This window comes from Aquarana catesbeiana, linkage group LG06 (genome assembly GCF_042186555.1).
Source record: "Aquarana catesbeiana isolate 2022-GZ linkage group LG06, ASM4218655v1, whole genome shotgun sequence".
NCBI classification, from domain to species: domain Eukaryota; kingdom Metazoa; phylum Chordata; class Amphibia; order Anura; family Ranidae; genus Aquarana; species Aquarana catesbeiana.
Genome location: NC_133329.1, coordinates 411,826,761 through 411,845,280, shown reverse-complemented (window position 1 = coordinate 411,845,280; position 18,520 = coordinate 411,826,761). Strand labels below are relative to the sequence as shown.

General features: G+C 44.5%; 1 protein-coding gene across 1 annotated transcript in view; it reads right to left on the bottom strand.

Annotated features, from left to right (window-relative positions):
* Positions 1 to 18,520, bottom strand: part of LOC141147285 (uncharacterized) — a 50,611-nt gene that overhangs the window by 18,586 nt on the left and 13,505 nt on the right. Inside the window, exons 3-10 of the mRNA XM_073634494.1 lie at positions 17,125 to 17,406; positions 16,832 to 16,894; positions 16,180 to 16,281; positions 16,033 to 16,077; positions 8,367 to 8,465; positions 8,113 to 8,166; positions 5,113 to 5,157; positions 1,615 to 1,713 (exon numbers count right to left, since the gene is read on the bottom strand). Coding sequence (XP_073490595.1) covers positions 1,615 to 1,713; positions 5,113 to 5,157; positions 8,113 to 8,166; positions 8,367 to 8,465; positions 16,033 to 16,077; positions 16,180 to 16,281; positions 16,832 to 16,894; positions 17,125 to 17,406 — 789 coding nt within the window. The remainder of the gene's footprint in view (positions 1 to 1,614; positions 1,714 to 5,112; positions 5,158 to 8,112; positions 8,167 to 8,366; positions 8,466 to 16,032; positions 16,078 to 16,179; positions 16,282 to 16,831; positions 16,895 to 17,124; positions 17,407 to 18,520) is intronic.

Below are 18,520 nucleotides of genomic sequence, written 5' to 3'. Positions count from 1 at the left end.
TCAACCACCACCGACCATGCCCCCCTCTTCTTCATTATCTACTCTCCTTCATCAGCCACCCCACCACTGACCACCATCCCTTTTCTCATCATTCACACTCTTTCATCGACCACCACTGACCATGTCCGCCTCTTCTTTATCATCCACCTGCTTTCATTGGTCATCACTGATCATCCCCCTTTTCTTCGTCATCCAAATGTATTCATCAGTCACCACCGACCACCCCCCTTTTGCATCTTCCACCTGCCTTTATCAGCCACCACCTACCACCCTCCCTTCATCATTTACATACCTTCATCAACCACCGTGTTCCCTTCTTCATCATCCACCCACCCTTATCGACCACCACAACTGACCATGACCCCTCTTCTTCATCATCCACCTGCCTTCATCGACCACCACTGACCACACCTTTTTCTTCATCAACCACCATACCCCCCTCTTATTTATTATCCACCTGCCTTCAATCGACCACCACAGACCACCTCACTTTTGCATCATCCACCCGCCTTCATCAGCCACCACTGACCACCCTACCTTTCTTTATTTATCCACCTTCATCGGCCACCATGCTCCCTTCTTCTTCATTATCCTCCCACCTTCATCAGCCACAATCGACCACTCACCTTTTCCATCATCCACCCTCTTTCATCGACCACCACTGACCATGTCCTCCTCTTCTTCATCATCCACCTGCCTTCATTAGTCGCCACCGACCACCCCTCCCCCCCTCTTCATTGCCCACCCACCTTTATCGACCACCACTGACCATCCTCTCCTTCTTTATCATCCATCCATCTTCATCAACCACCACTGTCCCCCGCTTCATCATTCCCCCACCTTCATCAACCATCACCAACCATGTCCCTCTTCTTCATCGTCCACCACTGACCATCCTCTCCTTCTTTATCATCCATCCATCTTCATCAACCACCACTGACCCCCCCCCCCATCATACCCCCACCTTCATCAACCATCACCGACCATGTCCCTCTTTTTCATCGTCCACCTATCTTCATTGATCATCACTGACCATCCTCTCCTTTCTTCATCATTTACCCACCTTCAATGACCAAAACTGACCATGCCCCCCTCTTCTTTATCATTCCCTCACCTTCATCAACCACCACTGACCATGTCCCTCCCGCTCTTCATCATTCACCCACCCCTTCATTGACCACTGCTCTCCCATTACGCTGGGAAATCTCCAGCATGGACAATTTAAAAAGTTCCCAGGTTTGCTAGTGCGGCCCATCAGAGTTTGTCCTGCCCAATTGCTAAACATTGACACATTGAGGTCTATGGATACTCCACTATCTCTGCGTCATTGTAGGCGTTCTCAGATGCCTCACCTTTCCCACCGTGCCCCATCGATCAGGTAGATTTTCCCCCCTCTTTTTCCCCAGATAAAGCCCAAATCTTTGTAATAAATGTTTGCATTGGATGTAGTGGGAATGGTTAGAACTTCTGTCATTGTTTTTCGTTTTGGCGCTTGACTGTGGGGGTGGGGATTTGTTTTGCTGTCTTCTGGATGAACGTCAATCAAAGTACATTGAGTGGAGAGGATAATTGTTTTTTCTCCCCATAACACAACTTCTATATACCAAATCTCACCATGTGTGCCATCTGCGCCATTCCGGCCTGGAGGTCCCGCAAATCCTGGTGAGCCCGGCGATCCATCCGCTCCCCTCTCTCCCTTCTGTCCAGGAATACCTGAAATCAATCAATTCATCAACCAATTAGACACACGCAGAATGGAATCATTACTTTTGTTTTGATTCATTATTTAAATTATTTTGTTTAGTTAAATTTGTTAAATTCGTTTTTGGGGAAATCATTTTGTATATTTATTTTCGAATTCTATTTTCCAAATTTGTTTAAATTGAATTAAATATATTTAAATTAAATTATATCATATTGTTTTTTTTATATTCTACTCTTTTCTATTCCATTCTATTCTTTTATTTTGTATTCTTTTCTATTCTATTCTAAATTTATTTTGGAAAACGGTTATATTTTTTCTATTTTATTCTATTATATCGTTTTTTATATTAAATTGTTTTTTTTCTATTCTATTCTTTTCTTTTCCATTCTATTCCTTTATTTTCTGTTCTGATCTATTCAAATTTGAATTTATTCAATCCAAAATTAGACTTTCAGGAGATGGTTATATTCTATCTATTTTATTCTATTTTATTGTTTTTTTCTATTTTATTACATTTTTTTTCTATTCTAATCTTTTCTAATTGAATTCTAATTTATTCTATTCGAAATTTGGGTTTTGGAAGATGGTTATATTTTTTCTATTTTATTCTATTTTATAGTTTTTTCTATTTTATTCTATTATTTTATTTTCTATTTTATTATCTTCTGTTATATTCTGTTTTTCTCTTTTCTATTCTATTCAAATTCTAATTTATTCTATTTGTATTTCGAAAGATGGATATATTCTTCCTATTTTTTCTATTCTATTTTATTCTGATGTTTTTTTCAATTCTATTCTATTTCTTTTCTTTTCTTTTATGCTCTATTCCTTTATTTTCTATTTTATTCTCTTCTTCTATTTTCTATTCTGTTCTGTTATATTCTATTCCAATTCAAATTTATTCTATTCAAAATTCACATTTTTGAATACATTTACATTTTTTCTATTTTATTCTAGTCAATTATATTGTTTTTTCTATTCTATTCTTTTCTATTCCATGTTATTCTTTTATTTCCTATTCTTTTCTATTCAATTCTAATTTATTAAATCCAAAATGTGGATTTCAGAACATGGTTATATTCTAATTTTTATTTTTTCTATATTTTATTTTATGGTTTCTTCTATTTTATTCTATTCTTTTGTATTCTAATCTAGAATAAATTCTAATTTATTCTATTCAAATTTGGGTTTTGGAAGATGGTTATATTCTATTTTATTCTATTATATTTTATAGCTTTTTTCCATTCTATTCTTTTATTTTCTATTTTATTCTTTTCTGTTCTATTCTATTTTATTCTTTTCTATTCTATTTGAATTCCAATTTTTTCTATTTGTATTTCAGAAAACAAATATATTCTATTTTTTTCTATTCTATTTTATTCTAATGTTTTTTTCTATTCTATTTTATTCTTTTATTTTCTATTCTATTCTGTTCCACTCTATTCCTTTATTTTCTATTCTACTTAATTCTCTTCTTTTATTTTTGGTTAAACTCTATTCTATTCTATTCCTTTATTTTCTATTCTATTCTTTTATTTTCTATTTTATTCTTTTCTGTTCTATTCTATTTTATTATTTTCTATTCTATTTGAATTCTAATTTATTCTATTTGTATTTCGGAAAACAAATATATTCTACTTTTTTCTATTCTATTCTGTTCCACTCTATTCCTTTAATTTCTACTCTATTTAATTCTCTTCTTTTATTTTCTATTCGGTTAAACTCTATTCTATTCTATTTCTTTATTTTCTATTCTATTTTATTCTATATTTTTTTTCAAATTCGATTTTGAATTCGATTTTGGCTGAATTTCGTTTTGTTATTTTGAATTTACTTAAATTCATTACTATGGTAATTCAGGAATTTGGATATATCAGAATTTCCGAACAGCAAAAAACGAATCCAGGAATTCCGGGAACTAAACGGAACCGCCCATGTCTACAACCAATCAATAATTCAGTCAACTACACATAAGAATTGATTTGTTTTGCACGATTTAACTCCCTAAAGGTTGAATCTGAGGGGGTTAAATTTTGCTCAAGCCACTCAACGCGGAAGTGTGATTGGCCCCTCGGTGTTCTCTGTATTTGTGATTTATTTTTTCATTTTTGTATTTTTGGTGGGTTCTTTTTTTTTTTCGTGGATTGGTGCTTCATAGGTTTTATTTTTCCCTTTTTCTCCCCTTAAAAAACATGAAATATTGAAAGTAAATGAGGGCCTATTTTTGGTCCAGGATTGGTGAAAGGGGCTCCCGTAACCCTCAGGTATCTTTTGAATCCCATTGTACATGTAACCTGTTACCTCCCGCGGCACATATATGTGCATCAGCAAAGGGGGTGGGATCGGCTCCCTGTCATGTGATCACTGTGATAGCCAATCGTTCCTCGAGACCCTATTAAAAGGGACCCCGGGGCTGGTTGACCTTAAAGGAACCCCCCCATCACCAGAGCATTTGTTTTAACAACAAAGTTCCTATAAGATTCTATGTACAATTATTGTACTTTATTCATGTTTCCAGTAAAATCCTTCCCTTGTGTAGGCATCCAAAAGTCCTGAGACCGCTGCTGGGTGCCGCCATCTTGGATGCGATGTCAGCAGACTCGGGGGCTGTCACTCAAGTGACATTCTATAGCAGGGGTCTCCAAACTTTTTAAACAGGGGGCCAGTTTACTGTTCCTCAGACTTTAGGGGGGCCAGACTGTGGTCATAGGGAGTAGAGAAGAATCATGCTCCATCATTGGTGTCATTGGGCCCAATTGTTGGTGTCATTGAGAGGAATTGTGCCTCATCATTGGTCTCAGTGGGGGGGGGGGGATTATGCCCCTTTGTTGGTGTCGGTGGCAGGAGATGTGCCCCATCACTAGTGTCAGTGGAGGGGCAGACTGTGGCCAATGGGAGTAGAGAAGGTCCCAGTGTTGGTGGGAATAAACAGTGCCCCATCGTTGTTAGTGAGTGGGAGGAATTGTGTCTCATCAGGAGGAATTGTGCTCCATCGTTAGTGTATTTGGGAGGAATTGTGCTCCTTCATTGGTCTTAGTGGGCGGGAATTCTGCCCCATTGTTGGTATCAGTGGATGAAATAGTACCCCAAGGGCCGGATAAAAGCAAGCAAAGGGCTACATCTGGCCCCCCGAGCCGCAGTTTGGAGACCACTGTTCAATAGTATTTCCCTTCACTCCTCCCCTGGCTGTACATAAAAGGTTATGTATGGAGCTGTAGGGAGGGGTGGAGGAGCTGGGCCAGCACAGGCAGTAACTAGACACTCCTAAAAGTGACATGAAAGCATGGCGGGGGGCTGTGCTAGGTAGGGGATTGAGTCTGCCAGAAGTTCAGGGAATAAAACCCTCAATTTCCTAAGTCTCCTCTGTAATATACATTCACACAGGATGGACGGACAGATGGTCTCACCTGGCGGTCCAAAGCCTCCTTTCTGACCAGCATCCCCTTTGGCTCCTGGAAGATAAGATCTCAGTTAGGAAATGTTAGAAGGGTTCTCGGGGGGAGGGGGGGGACCTACAGCTGCTGTGCACTAAACCTAAGCTACAGGACCTTGAACCCCCAAATGTGAACATTGAAAGGTGCGGGGTTTGGAGCCTGGGGGCTACACAACACTCAGGTGTGAATGGGGAATTAAAAAAAATATATATTGTTTTGTTCTTTAGATTCATCAAAATCATACGGAAACACAAAATATGACAATTTTTTTTGAAGGCCTGAAATGCACAATGAAAGCGAAACGCGTCCAACTTGTTCAATCTTCACAATTGTACATGAAATTCCATAGACATATGTAGCACCCTCCTAGATAGGTCCTAGGATTAGGTAACTTTCATTTTGGCTCACTGGCTGTGTTGATTGTCCTGGCCAGGGGCGTACCTACAGGGGTCGCAATTGCGATCCAACCCCATTCCCCCAGGGGGGCCCCGTGCAGTTCCCCTGTACACTCGGAGAGGAGGGGTGGCGGAGGCGGCATGATGAAAGTGTAGTACATCGGTTCTTCTATATGCAGCTGCCCCCCATTGCCCCTCCTATCCTTTTCATGCTGCCCTCAAGCCCTTGTGTGATCTCCCAGCCTCCCTTGCCCCCCCCCATCACTGACAGGTTCCCCCCACCCCTATCCTGCCAGCTGCTGCAGGGGATGTGCCAAGATGGAGAGCGGGGTAAGGGACAAGTAAATGTGTCACTTACCGGCCCCTTCCTTTTCTGAATGGACATTCAGTAATCTGTGTCCATTCATAAATAGTAAATTGTGTTTACTATGTTTCTGTTTGTGAATGAAGTGGAAGAGCCCTTCCTGTCCATTCATTCTGTGCTGCTGAGGCTGCAGAGATGGAGATTGAGGGCTGCTGTCCTCAATCTTCTTTCTCTGTCCCAAAAGGTGAAGCGTTAGAGGTCTGTTTAGACCCCTGATATCTCAGCCAAGCCCCGCACCATGGGTCCTAAAAAAAATAGTACTAAAATAATAAAAAAATGATAAAAAAAAAGAAATATCAAAAATAAAAAAATACCAGGGTCACAAAGGTCGCACATGTGACTGGGCCCTGGCGCTCTGCCACCCTGGGGGGGCGCTGCAGAACATTTGAAAGGATATTGATGCAGGACCATAATAAAGGGTCCAACGACAGGAGTAAAGGGCCCTGGGATCAGCGGGAAGGGCCCTTACCAGGGTTCAGGGGTACCCTTCGTGGTTTCTTGCACCGGGGTCCTGAAGGTTCTAGTTACACCCCTGGTTCTGACCCGTTCTATGTTTCAGCAGCTGCAGAACTGACTGCTTCCCCCTGGTTGCTCCAGAAGTGTTCTGGAAGTTGGTGGGCAGGAAGAGTCTAATCAGCAGCTGAATATTCATACAGCCCTGGCCAAACCCTGGGGAGAGGTGCTCAGATGGTGACTGGGAGTCTGTATAAATACTCTGAGACTGAGAGCAGCCTTGTCTCTTTGCCTGAGGAGGAGATCACAGCCTAGGGGGGCTGCTAGCCCCCTAGGCCATTCTACCATGTGCTTACGGAGTGTCGAGGCCTCAGTTGGGCTAACCAAGGGTCTATGCTACTGAGAGCTGCTGAAGCTGACTGAAGGACTGTCATCTGAGGATCCAGTCTGGTATCATGGGTCACCAGAACTAGTGTCCCCATTGGAAGATTTCCCCTTTACTTTTCTGGGGAAAACTCAAAATTTGGGATTTTCTTTTTACTTTTCCTCTCAATGATAATAGTACACAGGACAAATAGAGAAGGGGAATTTACTTAATGGGGACACAGACAGCAATAAAAACTGACAGGTGTTCTAATCCCTCTCCACTCCATCCCAAACTAAAAAAAAGGTTTTGCCTTGAGTTATACTTTAAATACCAGGAGGGTGCTACCTACAGGGTGCAGAGTTCAGGAGGGTGCTACATACAGGGTTCAGGAGGGTGTTACATACAGAGTGCAGAGTTCAGGAGGGTGTCACCTATAGAGTGCAAAGCCCAGGAGGGTGCTATGTATAGAGTGCAGAGTTCAGGGGGGTGCTACGTACAGAGCGCAGAGTTCAGGAGTACTCTTTGTACAGAGTGCAGGGTTCAGGAGGGTGCTACATACAGAGTGCAGAGATCAGGAATGCACTTTGTACAGATTGCAGAGTTCAGAAGGGTGTTACATACAGCGTGCAGCGTTCAGGAGGGTTCTACCTACAGAGTGCAGAGTTCAGGAGGGTGCTACCTACAGAGTGCAGAGTTCAGGAGTGTGTTACATACAAAGTGCAAGGTTCAGGAGGGTGCTGTATACAGATGGTAGAGCTCAGGAGGGTGCTAAATACAAAGTGCAGAGTTCAGGAGGGTGCTACATACAGAGAGCAGAGTTCAGGAGTACACTTTTTACAGAGTGCAGAGTTCAGAAGGGTGCTATGTACAGAGTGCAGAGTTCAGGAGGGTGCTACATACAGGGTTCAGAGTTCAGGAGGGTGCTACATACAGAGTGCAGAGTTCAGGAGGGTGCTACATACAGGGTGCATAGTTCAGGAGGGTGCTACATACAGAGTGCAGAGTTCAGGAGGGTGCTACATACAGAGTGCAGAGTTCAGGAGGATGCTACATACAGAGTGCAGAGTTCAGGAGGATGCTACGTACAGGGTGCAGAGTTCAGGAGGGTGCTACAGAGTGCAGAGTTCAGGAGGGTGCTACAAACAGAGTGCAGAGTTCAGGAGGGTGTCGTGCTTTTGTGTTTAGAAGTGATAGTAGTAAGTAGAAAGCACAGGGCCAGGCAATGTTTCAGCTGAAAAAAAAGCCATACTGTATATACATATTAGAAAACTGCAACAATGTTGCACAAAACTACAAGCTGGGAAGTGGGAAGCGCCCAGTGTGGGTGTGATGTATCTTGGACTATACATGGATGGAGTGGGCTCAGTACAGGGAGCCGGTAATGATTGGTCTACCTGGGTCTCCTCTGTCTCCCTTCAATGCGCTAGATCCGGTTATTCCAGGCAGTCCTGTACAGGAGGAAACACACGAGGATTATCAATAGTGTATAGTAACTGAACATCCTGGACCCTCTACAACAGCCCTGACCCCAGACTCCTGATCAGACTGGATTAGAAGTTTACAGGCTCTGAATTGTGAATGGCAAAGTGCGCAATGATGTCATCAGACCGCATTCCTTAATCACACCTTTTAATTAGTCATTACTCACCTGGCAGTCCAATTTTCCCGCTGTCACCTTTGTCTCCTTTCTGTCCCTCGGGGCCCTGGGCACCAGATGGGCCGGAGACACCTGGAGCCCCCTTGTCACCTACAATGTGATAATAAACATATCCTGGATTACCACTAATAGTATATACACCATTACCATCTGTATACAAGATGGGCAGAATGAAAAAATGTGTTTCAATTTGATTTATTTACATAAATTTGTTTAGTTAAATTTGTTTTGTTTATTTGAATAGATTCGAATTTCCGAAATTCAGAAAATTAAAATCGATTCAAATTCCATTCAAATTCAATTCAAATTCAAATCGAATTGCAGTCAAATTGCATTCGCATCTAATTTCATTCGAAAAATGTTATTTATTCTATTCAATTTTCAGAAGATGGTCATATTCTCTCTATTCCATTCTATTCTATTGTCTTTTATTCTATTCTAGTCTCTTATTTTCTGTTCTATTCTTTTATATTCTATTTTTTTTTTTCTAAATTCAAGTTATATTCAAGTTATATGGTTATATTCTTTCTATTCCATTCTATTCTATTATTTTTTTTCTATTCTATTCTTTTATTCTCTGTTCTATTCTTTTATTTACTATTATATTCTTTTCTATTCTACTCTAATTTTAATCTATTCTAGTCAAATTTTCGGAAGAAGGTTATAGTCTTTCTATTTTATTCTATTCTATTGTATTCCTCTTATTTTCTATTCTATTCTTTTCTAGTCTATTCTTTTCTATTGTATTTGCATTTGAATTTATTATATTTGAAACTCCAATTTCAGTGGACGGTTATATTCTTTTTATTTTATTCTATTCTAGTTTTTATTCTATTCTATTCCTTTATTTTCTATTCTTTTATTTTCTTTTCTGTTCTGTTTTGCTCTATTCTTTTTTATACTGTTGTTTTATTTTCCATAATATCCCTTTATTTTCTATTCTATATTTTTCTGTTCTTTTATTTTCTATTCTGTTCTGTTTTACTGTATTGTATTTATTATTTATTTTCTAGTCTATTCTTTTCTATTGTATTCGAGTTTGAATTTATTCTATTTGAGATTACAATTTCAGTGGATGGTTATATTCTTTTTTATTCTATTCTATTTTTTTTTCTATTCTATTTTATTCTGTTCTTTTATTTTCTATTCTATTCTATTTTGTTCTGTTCTTTTATTTTCTATTCTATTTTGTTCTGTTTTGCTCTATTCTTTTCTATTCTGGTTTTATTTTTTATTCTTTCCCTTTATTTTCTATTCTGTGTTTTTATATTCTTTTATTTTCTATTCTGTTCTGTTTTACTCTATTATATTCTATTTTTTTTTTTAATTTTCTATTCTATTTCATTATCTTCAGAAATCCGAATCCCAATTCAATTAAAAAATGATTCCAATTAGAAAGCTATTGGATTTCGAAAACTATTTGAAATTGGTTCAAAAATGATTTGAATTTGATTAAAAAACTTTTCGAATTTTGTCCAAAATTTTGTTTCCTTATTTTTGATTCATTTAAATTCATTACTATTATAATTTGGACATTCAGACACATCCGAATTTTCGAATGACGAAAAATTCATCCGAATTTCAATTTGGTACCAAACGCACATATCTAGTTGCGGCCTAAATTGGCCCTAGTATGTGTATGTGTAGTATGGTATGTATTAGATTAGATTGTAAGCTCTGTGGGTACAGGGACTGATGTAAATGTACAGTTTATGAAGTACTGAGTACCAGGGCCGGTACAAGGGGTGGGCGGAAGGGGCAGGTGCCCTGGGCGGAGCAATTTATTGTAGGAAGGGGGCGCAGCGCTGGCAGGCAGTATGATATTAAACTTTCTGGGCAAGTGACTATCACCGACCGCCCCTATAACATTGCAGAGCTGCGCCTGCTTGCAAAGATGTGCAGAGGCGTACTAAGTGCGGGGCGGGCCGCCCCAAGTACCACACAACACACTGGGAGGGGTGTCAGGCTGCCCCCCCCCTCCGCTATTGAAGTGGTGGCAGTGCCGCGGGTTTAGGCAGCGGCGCAGTGACAGGCAGGGAGAGGCGATCTACATTGTGATGCGAGGGGGGGGTGTGTGGGGGTGCAGGGTGACACCGCTACACCTACCATCCCCTCCTCTCGCGGCCACGGGCTGTGTGTCTGTGCGATCCCGGACGTCACACAGGCACAGCCAAACAGAGTGAAGCCGTCTCCCCCTCCTCTCTGTTTATGGGTAAACAGGGGGAGGGGATCTGCTGAGCATGTGCCGCCGCACTGATCTGAGGTACTGAATGGGGGGAGTCTGCACACTGCACTGAACGGGGGGGCTACACTGAAGAGGGGGCTACACTAAAAGGGGGCATCTGCACTGAACGGAGGCTGCACTGAACGGGGGGCTACACTGAATGGGGGGGCTACACTGAACGGGGGGCTACACTGAACAGGGGGCTACACTGAATGGGGTGTCTGCACTGAACAGGGGGCTACACTGAATGGGGGGGCTACACTGAACAGGGGGCTACACTGAACAGGGGGCTACACTGAATGGGGGGTCTGCACTGAACGGGGGGGCTACACTGAAGGGGGGGCTACACTGGAGGGGGCATCTGCACTGAATGGGGGGCTACACTGGAGGGGGCGTCTGCACTGAATGGGGGGCTACACTGAAGTGGGGTCTGCACTGAACAGCGGGGCTATACTGAAGGGGGCGTCTGCACTGAAGGGAGGTCTGTGTAACATGCAGGGGGTCCAGAGGTGCAGGGTGATGTGTAATGTAAAGGGGCCCAGAGGTGCAGAGTGATGTGTAATGTAAAGGGGCCCAGAGGTGCAGGGTGATGTGTAATGTAAAGGGGCCCAGAGGTGCAGGGTGATGTGTAATGTAAAGGGGCCCAGAGGTGCAGGGTGATGTGTAATGTAAAGAGGCCCAGAGGTGCAGGGTGATGTGTAATGTAAAGGGGCCCAGAGCTGCAGGGTGCTGTGTAATATAAAGGGGCCCAGAGGTGCAGGGTGATGTGTAATGTAAAGGGGCTCAGAGGTGCAGGATGATGTGTAATGTAAAGGGGCCCAGAGGTGCAGGGTGCTGTGCAATGTAAAGGGGCCCAGAGGTGCAGGGGGCTGTATAATGTAAAGGGGCTCAGAGGTGCAGGGTACTGTGTAATGAAAAGGGGCCCAGAGGCGCAGGGGGCTGTGTAATGTAAAGGGGCTCAGAGGTGCAGGATGATGTGTAATGTAAAGGGGCCCAGAGCTGCAGGGTGCTGTGTAATGTAAAGGAGCCCGGAGGTGCAGGGTGATGTGTAATGTAAAGGGGCCCAGAGGTGCAGGGTGATGTGTAATATAAAGGGGCCCAGAGGTGCAGGGTGATGTGTAATGTAAAGGGGCCCAGAGGTGCAGGGTGATGTGTAATGTAAAGGGGCCCAGAGCTGCAGAGTGCAGTGTAATGTAAAGGGGCCCAGAGGTGCAGGGTGATGTGTAATGTAAAGGGGCCCAGAGGTGCAGGGTGCTGTGCAATGTAAAGGGGCCCAGAGGTGCAGGGGGCTGTTTAATGTAAAGGGGCTCAGAGGTGCAGGGTACTCTGTAATGTAAAGGGGCCCAGAGGTGCAGGGGGCTGTGTAATGTAAAGGGGCTTAGAGGTGCAGGATGATGTGTAATGTAAAGGGGCCCAGAGGTGCAGGGTGATGTGTAATGTAAAGGGGCCCAGAGCTGCAGGGTGCTGTGTAATGTAAAGGGGCCCAGAGGTGCAAGGTGCTATGTAATGTAAAGGGGTCCAGAGGTGCAGGGTGCCGTGTAATGTAAAGGGGTCCAGAGGCGCAGGGGGCTGTGTAATGTAAAGGGGTGCAGGGGGTGTGTATTGTAAAGTAGTGCAGGGGGCTGTGTAATGTAAAGTAGTGCAGGGGGCTGTGTAATGTAAAGGGGTCCAGAGGTGCAGGGTGCCGTGTAATGTAAAGGGGTCCAGAGGCGCAGGGGGCTGTGTAATGTAAAGGGGTGCAGGGGGTGTGTATTGTAAAGTAGTGCAGGGGGCTGTGTAATGTAAAGTAGTGCAGGGGGCTGTGTAATGTAAAGGGGTCAGTGCGGGGGATCGCTGGACTCCAGGTTAGCAGGACTGGGAGGGATGGGGAGGGGGTCCAATGTAAGTTCCCCTAACAGATTTTCTGTAAAGTGAACTTACAATTTAACCATTTGCCGACCTGCCGCAGTACATATACTGCGACGGGGCTGCAGCTAGAGTATTGTATTGTTTTAAGTGTTTTCTGGTTTTGAAAGGACACTGACTCTTTCTTTATACCCGGGGGGGGGGGGGGCAGTTTGCCATCTTCGCCCTGGGCACCAGATGGCCTTGTCCCAGCACTGCTGAGTACATTCCCAGCTCTATGTACTTCTATTGTCCTGTCTATATCTTCTTCGCTCACCACTAAAACTAAAATTCAGAGCTCTGAAAAATATGCAAATCAGTATGAGTTTATCAATAATTGTTCACTATATATTTTTCCCTATTATCTTATTTTCCCTGATGAAGCCATTGCATTGACGAAACATGGCGAGTCTTTGGGTTCTGATCGGTGTGTGTAGCCATCCGGCCTAAAGCAGGTATGTAGTCTTTAAATTTAGTGATTGCTAGGCTGTAGTTAGCCTGAGCTGAATTTAAAGTTTAACCTTCTTGGGTCTCTCCTGGGCTCTGCTTTTGCTGATGGGCAGTGTCCTTGGCAATGGTGCAGGGGGCTGCACTCATCACCCACTAGGAGACCCACTAGGAGATTGTGGTGCTGGTTGGAAGAGGGTAGAAATATTCATGAGTGACCCGATCAGGCATCCTGTCTAGGGGGATATAGGTGGCTGTTGAATCTTCCCTGGCCTCCTGTTTGGGGGAGGGGTGTAGCTGAGTGTTGGATATTCTCAGTCCTCATGCCTGGGGAAGGGACATAGGTGGCCAGTATATTTTCCCAGACCATCTGCTTAGAGGAGAGATGTAGGTGGCTGTTGGACCTTCTCAGCCCTCTTGTCTGGGAGAAGGATGTAGATGGCTGTTGGATCTCCTCAGGCCTGATTCATGGGGATGGGATGTAGGTGGCTGATGGAGCTTCTAAAGGCCTCCACTCTGGGGGAGGAATGTAGGTGGCTGTTGGGGCTTCTCAGGCCTCCTGTCAGGGGGAGGGGTGTAGGTGGGTGTTGGAGCTTCTCAGGCCTGCTCTATGGGGGTGGGATGTAGGTGACTGTTGGGGCTTCTGATGCCACCTGTCAGGACGAGGGGTGTAGGTGTCTGTTGTTGCTTCTCAGGCATCCAGTCTGGGGGAGGGATGTAGGTGAGTGTTGGATATTCACAGTCCTCATGCCTGGGGCAGGGACATAGGTGGCCATTATATTTTCCCAGACCAGCTGCTTGGAGGAGAGATGAAGGTGGCTGTTGGACCTTCTCAGCCCTCTTGTCTGGGAGAAGGATGTAGATGGCTGTTGGATCTCCTCAGGCCTGATTTATGGGGATTGGATGTAGGTGGCTGATGGAGCTTCTAAAGGCCTCCTCTCTGGGGGAGGAATGTAGGTGTCTGTTGGAGCTTCTCAGGTCTCCAGTTTGGGAGAGGGTGTAAGTAGGTTTTGGATCTTTCCAGGCCTCCTGTCTGGGGGAGGAGTGTAGGTGGCTGATGGAGCTTCTAAAGGCCTCCACTCTGGGGGAGGAATGTAGGTGGCTGTTGGAGCTTCTCAGGTCTCCAGTTTGGGAGAGGGTGTAAGTAGGTTTTGGATCTTTCCAGGCCTCCTGTCTGGGGGAGGAGTGTAGGTGGCTGTTGGGGCTTCTCAGGCCTCCTGTCAGGGGGAGGGGTGTAGGTGGGTGTTGGAGCTTCTCAGGCCTGCTCTCAGGGGCGGATCCAGGGGGGGGGCAACAGGGCAATCCCCCCCCCCCAAAATAACTCTGAATGTTATTGTATCCTCCTCCTGCCGCTCCGCTGCCGGCCCGAGTCTCTCTCTCACATGTGCTGATCAGCGGCGCCGAGAGAGAGACTCGCGTGTGGTACGGGCGGCGGCGGTCACCGTCTGACACTGAAGGAAGGAGGTGGGTGGAGCCCCTTCCCTGCACTCGTTGCTAGACGCCAGGCTGCCCTGGCGTTAGCAACGAGTGACATCAGTCACACTGCATGTGTGAGTGAGAGTCACGGCGTCACGTCGGAGGTCGGACTCGAGTCTCTCTCAGACTCAGAGCCGACCGACCCGGTCCCGACGTGACGGTGACAGTGTGACACAGCCTGGAGCGGCGCCTCCTTACAATACAGCAGACAGCAGTAACTACTAGTACTAACTAACAAGTATATAACAACTGAGAGTGCAATGCACAGCACAGCACACGTCCAGCCAGGCTGCCAGCCCGTCCAGCACAGGCTTTCTCTGCCCCTGACTGTGTTGGCCCCACCCACCGGCACCCTCCTCCTGGGTCCCTCCATGTTGTCCACACTAAAGTACAGGCCACCACGTGGCAGGCGACATTGGCAAGTGACAATCCGCATGTTGTGGCAGGCGACATTGGCAAGTGACAATCCGCATCTTGTGGCAGGCGACATTGGCAAGCGACAATCCGCATCTTGTGGCAGGCGACCTTGGCAAGTGACAATCCACATCTGGTGGCAGCCAACAGTGGCAAGTGACACGCTGCATCTGGTGGCAGGCGACGGTAGCAAGTGACACTCTCAGGGCTCCCAATGATTCTGCATTATGGTGAGTTGAACGATTTCATTTTACATTACAATGTAATAATATAAATAATGCGCTTCAATCATCCTGACACCACATCAACCATGGTGCTGTGATGATTGAAGCGCCAACACCAGCCTTTGCCCCGACAAATTGGCTGCAAAATTTTATGGCAGTGCCCCTCCCGAGACTAGGCTCTGGATCCGCCCCTGCCTGCTCTATGGGGGTGGGATGTAGGTGACTGTTGGAGCTTCTGATGCCTCCTGTCGGGGCGAGGGGTGTAGGTGTCTGTTGTAGCTTCTCAGGCCTCCAGTCTGGAGGAGGGATGTAGGTGAGTGTTGGATATTCACAGTCCTCATGCCTGGGGCAGGGACATAGGTGGCCATTAAATTTTCCCAGACCAGCTGCTTGGAGGAGAGATGTAGGTGGCTGTTGGACCTTCTCAGCCCTCTTGTCTGGGAGAGGATTGTAGGTGGCTGTTGGATCTCCTCTGGCCTGATTTATGGAGGTGAGATGTAGATGGCTGATGGAAATTCTGAGGCCTCTTGTCTGAGGGAGGAATGTAGGTGGCTGTTGAACTTGGACCTTCTCAGGCCTCCTGTATGGGGGAGGGACATAGGTGGTTATTGGGGTTTCCGAGGCCTGCTGCCTGAGGAGGGGGACCATTTGTCTGGACATAGGCTAAGGATGGATGCCAAGCATGCTAAACAATGGAACTGAAGTACCATTGAAGAACTTTATCTTAATTGGGGAACCTGAAATGCTGGGGAAGCTTGGTCCTCGACTGAAGTGTGGTGGCCTCTCCGTGGCAAGTCGGTTGCTGAACTAAGTGTCTTACAGTCAGTTTTTCGGTCTAGGTTTGGCCCCTTAGTCCTCCTCCCCATTTGAATTTAAAGTACAGAATCTACAGTATATGTAGTTGCCATATTTCCCCTGGAGACACAAACATTTGAAAATAATTTTAATTTAACTGAAACAAGAACGTTGAAACATGAAATTATTTTACCTTTCTGCCCATCACGTCCTGGGGCTCCTGCTTCACCTGTCATCCCTGAAGAGGACAGAGATTGCACTTAGCTCACGTTATGATCACTGGGAATGATTATGACATCACCAAATCCCCATCATGACATTTATAAAGACTATTCCTCACCATCTCTTCCACTGGGCCCAGGTGGTCCTGAAGGCCCGGAGAGTCCCCGAGGTCCCCGAGGTCCCTCTATGGTTAAACTTTCGCCATCAGCTCCAGGACGTCCTGTAACCAGATTCACAGATGCTCAGATGACATCACAAGTATTAGTAAGAAGAATCACGTATTAATAAGATTCACTTTACTGGCATTCAGTCCCAGGGGATTTGGCTGTGCACTTGGAATGGATAACCTCTGCCATGTGCACCTTAAAATGTAGCAGCCGCCATTTTTGTTTTGCTAATAAAAGAAAACGTCGGCAGTCCTTGTGAATCTGGATCTCTCCTGTGTTCCTGTACCTTTAGGAAGTTGTGGGGAAACCTCAAAGTAGCTTGTTGTTAAAGTTTACTTATATTTCGCTTATATTTCCTCCCCCCTCATCAACATGCTAATGGAATTTTTTTAATAAAACTTCCATTTTTATTGCATATTTTATGTTAGGCCGGGTGATGTTGTCACAGGGTCTTTGTGCTTCTTTATGCAATGCAGGCAGATCTTGGATGGTGGGAGGGGCCAGCATGGTGCTTCCATAAGTTTGGTCGGATTTGTGATCTTTAGTTGCTCGCTCCTTCATGTAATAATAGAACACTTTGTATTTTGGGACTTGTGATCTCACCTGTGTCCCCCTTCTCCCCTTTCACTCCTGGGGTCCCTCGCTCTCCGTTCATTCCCGGCTTTCCTAATGAAAAATAAGCAAACACAGAGGAAAAAAAAACTCATCCAGAGTGAAGGACAAAATATTCAGTGATCTGCCAGGAGAATCCAACACAGGAGACAAGATGACAATTTTACAGAATATTCTGCAACAATGTATCAATAACTATTTACTTTGTTACTCAAAGTATCAAGATCAGATCTGTATTTGTATCTGTGCATGTTCTGATTTGTAGGAATGGATGAGATCTGTACCTGGTATAAGGGTGATGCTGTTGATTCTCATGCTGAGCTGGATGTTTTGGTCTTTGATGAATTGGATTTCCTCCTTCAGGTCCTTCAGTCTCGGTGTGGCCTCTGGGGACCCTGCTGACTGCCATGTAGCATTTCTCATGGTTATATCTCCCTCCAGCCCAGAATAAGGGAGGGATTCCTGTTTTTCTCCAGTTACCTTATCACTGCTGATGGTCTCATGCAGGCATTTCATGTTGCAGATCTCATCCCTCAATGCTGAGAGCTCATGGCGAATGGACATATCTACCGGGGGGAGGAGGAGATACAATTATCAGAAACAATTGATGTGAATTTTTGTAGGGGTTAATGTATGGTGCAGTGAAGGTCAGTGTTTAGGGGTTTGGGTGTTAATAAAAAAAGTAATAGAACTAAGATTAGGGTGAGGGTAATATTTAGGGGTTTAGGTTGAGTTTAAGGGTTAGGTTTAAGGATTGATGAGCAAGGGCTAGATTGATGGTAAAGAGTAGAGTTAGCTTTAGGGGTTATAGAGTAGGGATTAGATAGAGGGCAAAGAGTAGGGTAAGGTTTAGGGGTTAAAGAGTAGGCATTCGATTGAGGATGAAGACTAGGGTAAGGTATAGAGGTTAGAGTGAGGGTTAATGTACAGAGGCTTAGGTTGAGTTTAAGGGTTGATTAGTAGGGGTTAGGTTGAGGACTAAGATTAGGGTTAGGTTTATAGGGTTGAAGAGTAGGGATTAGATTGAAGACTTAGACTACAGTGTGGTTTAGAGGTTAGAATGAGAGTTAATGTTTAGGGGTTTAGGTTGAGTTTAGGGGGTTAGGATTAAGGGTTGAAGAGTAGAGGCTAAAGAGAGACACACAAGTCCATGGTTTACTCTTAGATGTCCATCTTCACCATCTCTCTGGAACATCTATCATCACCCACCACCCAAGCCTGATTTGACCCATCTGGGCGTATGCCCTCCTGGGTCCATGAGATCTGGTAAGCCTTCCTATATTTGGTGGTGGTGTGCCTCTCCTGTCTTCACTTTGGATGTCATGTATTTGAATTGTTTTTTCACACGAAGTCACTACATTTATATGGACCATCAATTCTTATGAGTCATATAAACATTAAGGACTTTTTCCTTTTTCTCAGATGTTTTTTCATTATCAGTTGGACTTCATTGTTCCTATATTGAACTCTTTAGTTTTTTAGCGCTACACGTATTTTTGTTTTATTGTTATATGCCTATACCCTGTTGGTCGTGTTAGCTGCTTATACACTCTCTGGGCAGCGCAGAATTATTTATACTCTCTAAGGTATTATTGTAGAAAGTAAAGTTGGTTCTTCCATTAGACATCTCTATGCCCGAGGCCTGCTGTGTGTATGTGATCAGTTTGAATCCCCCAGCTA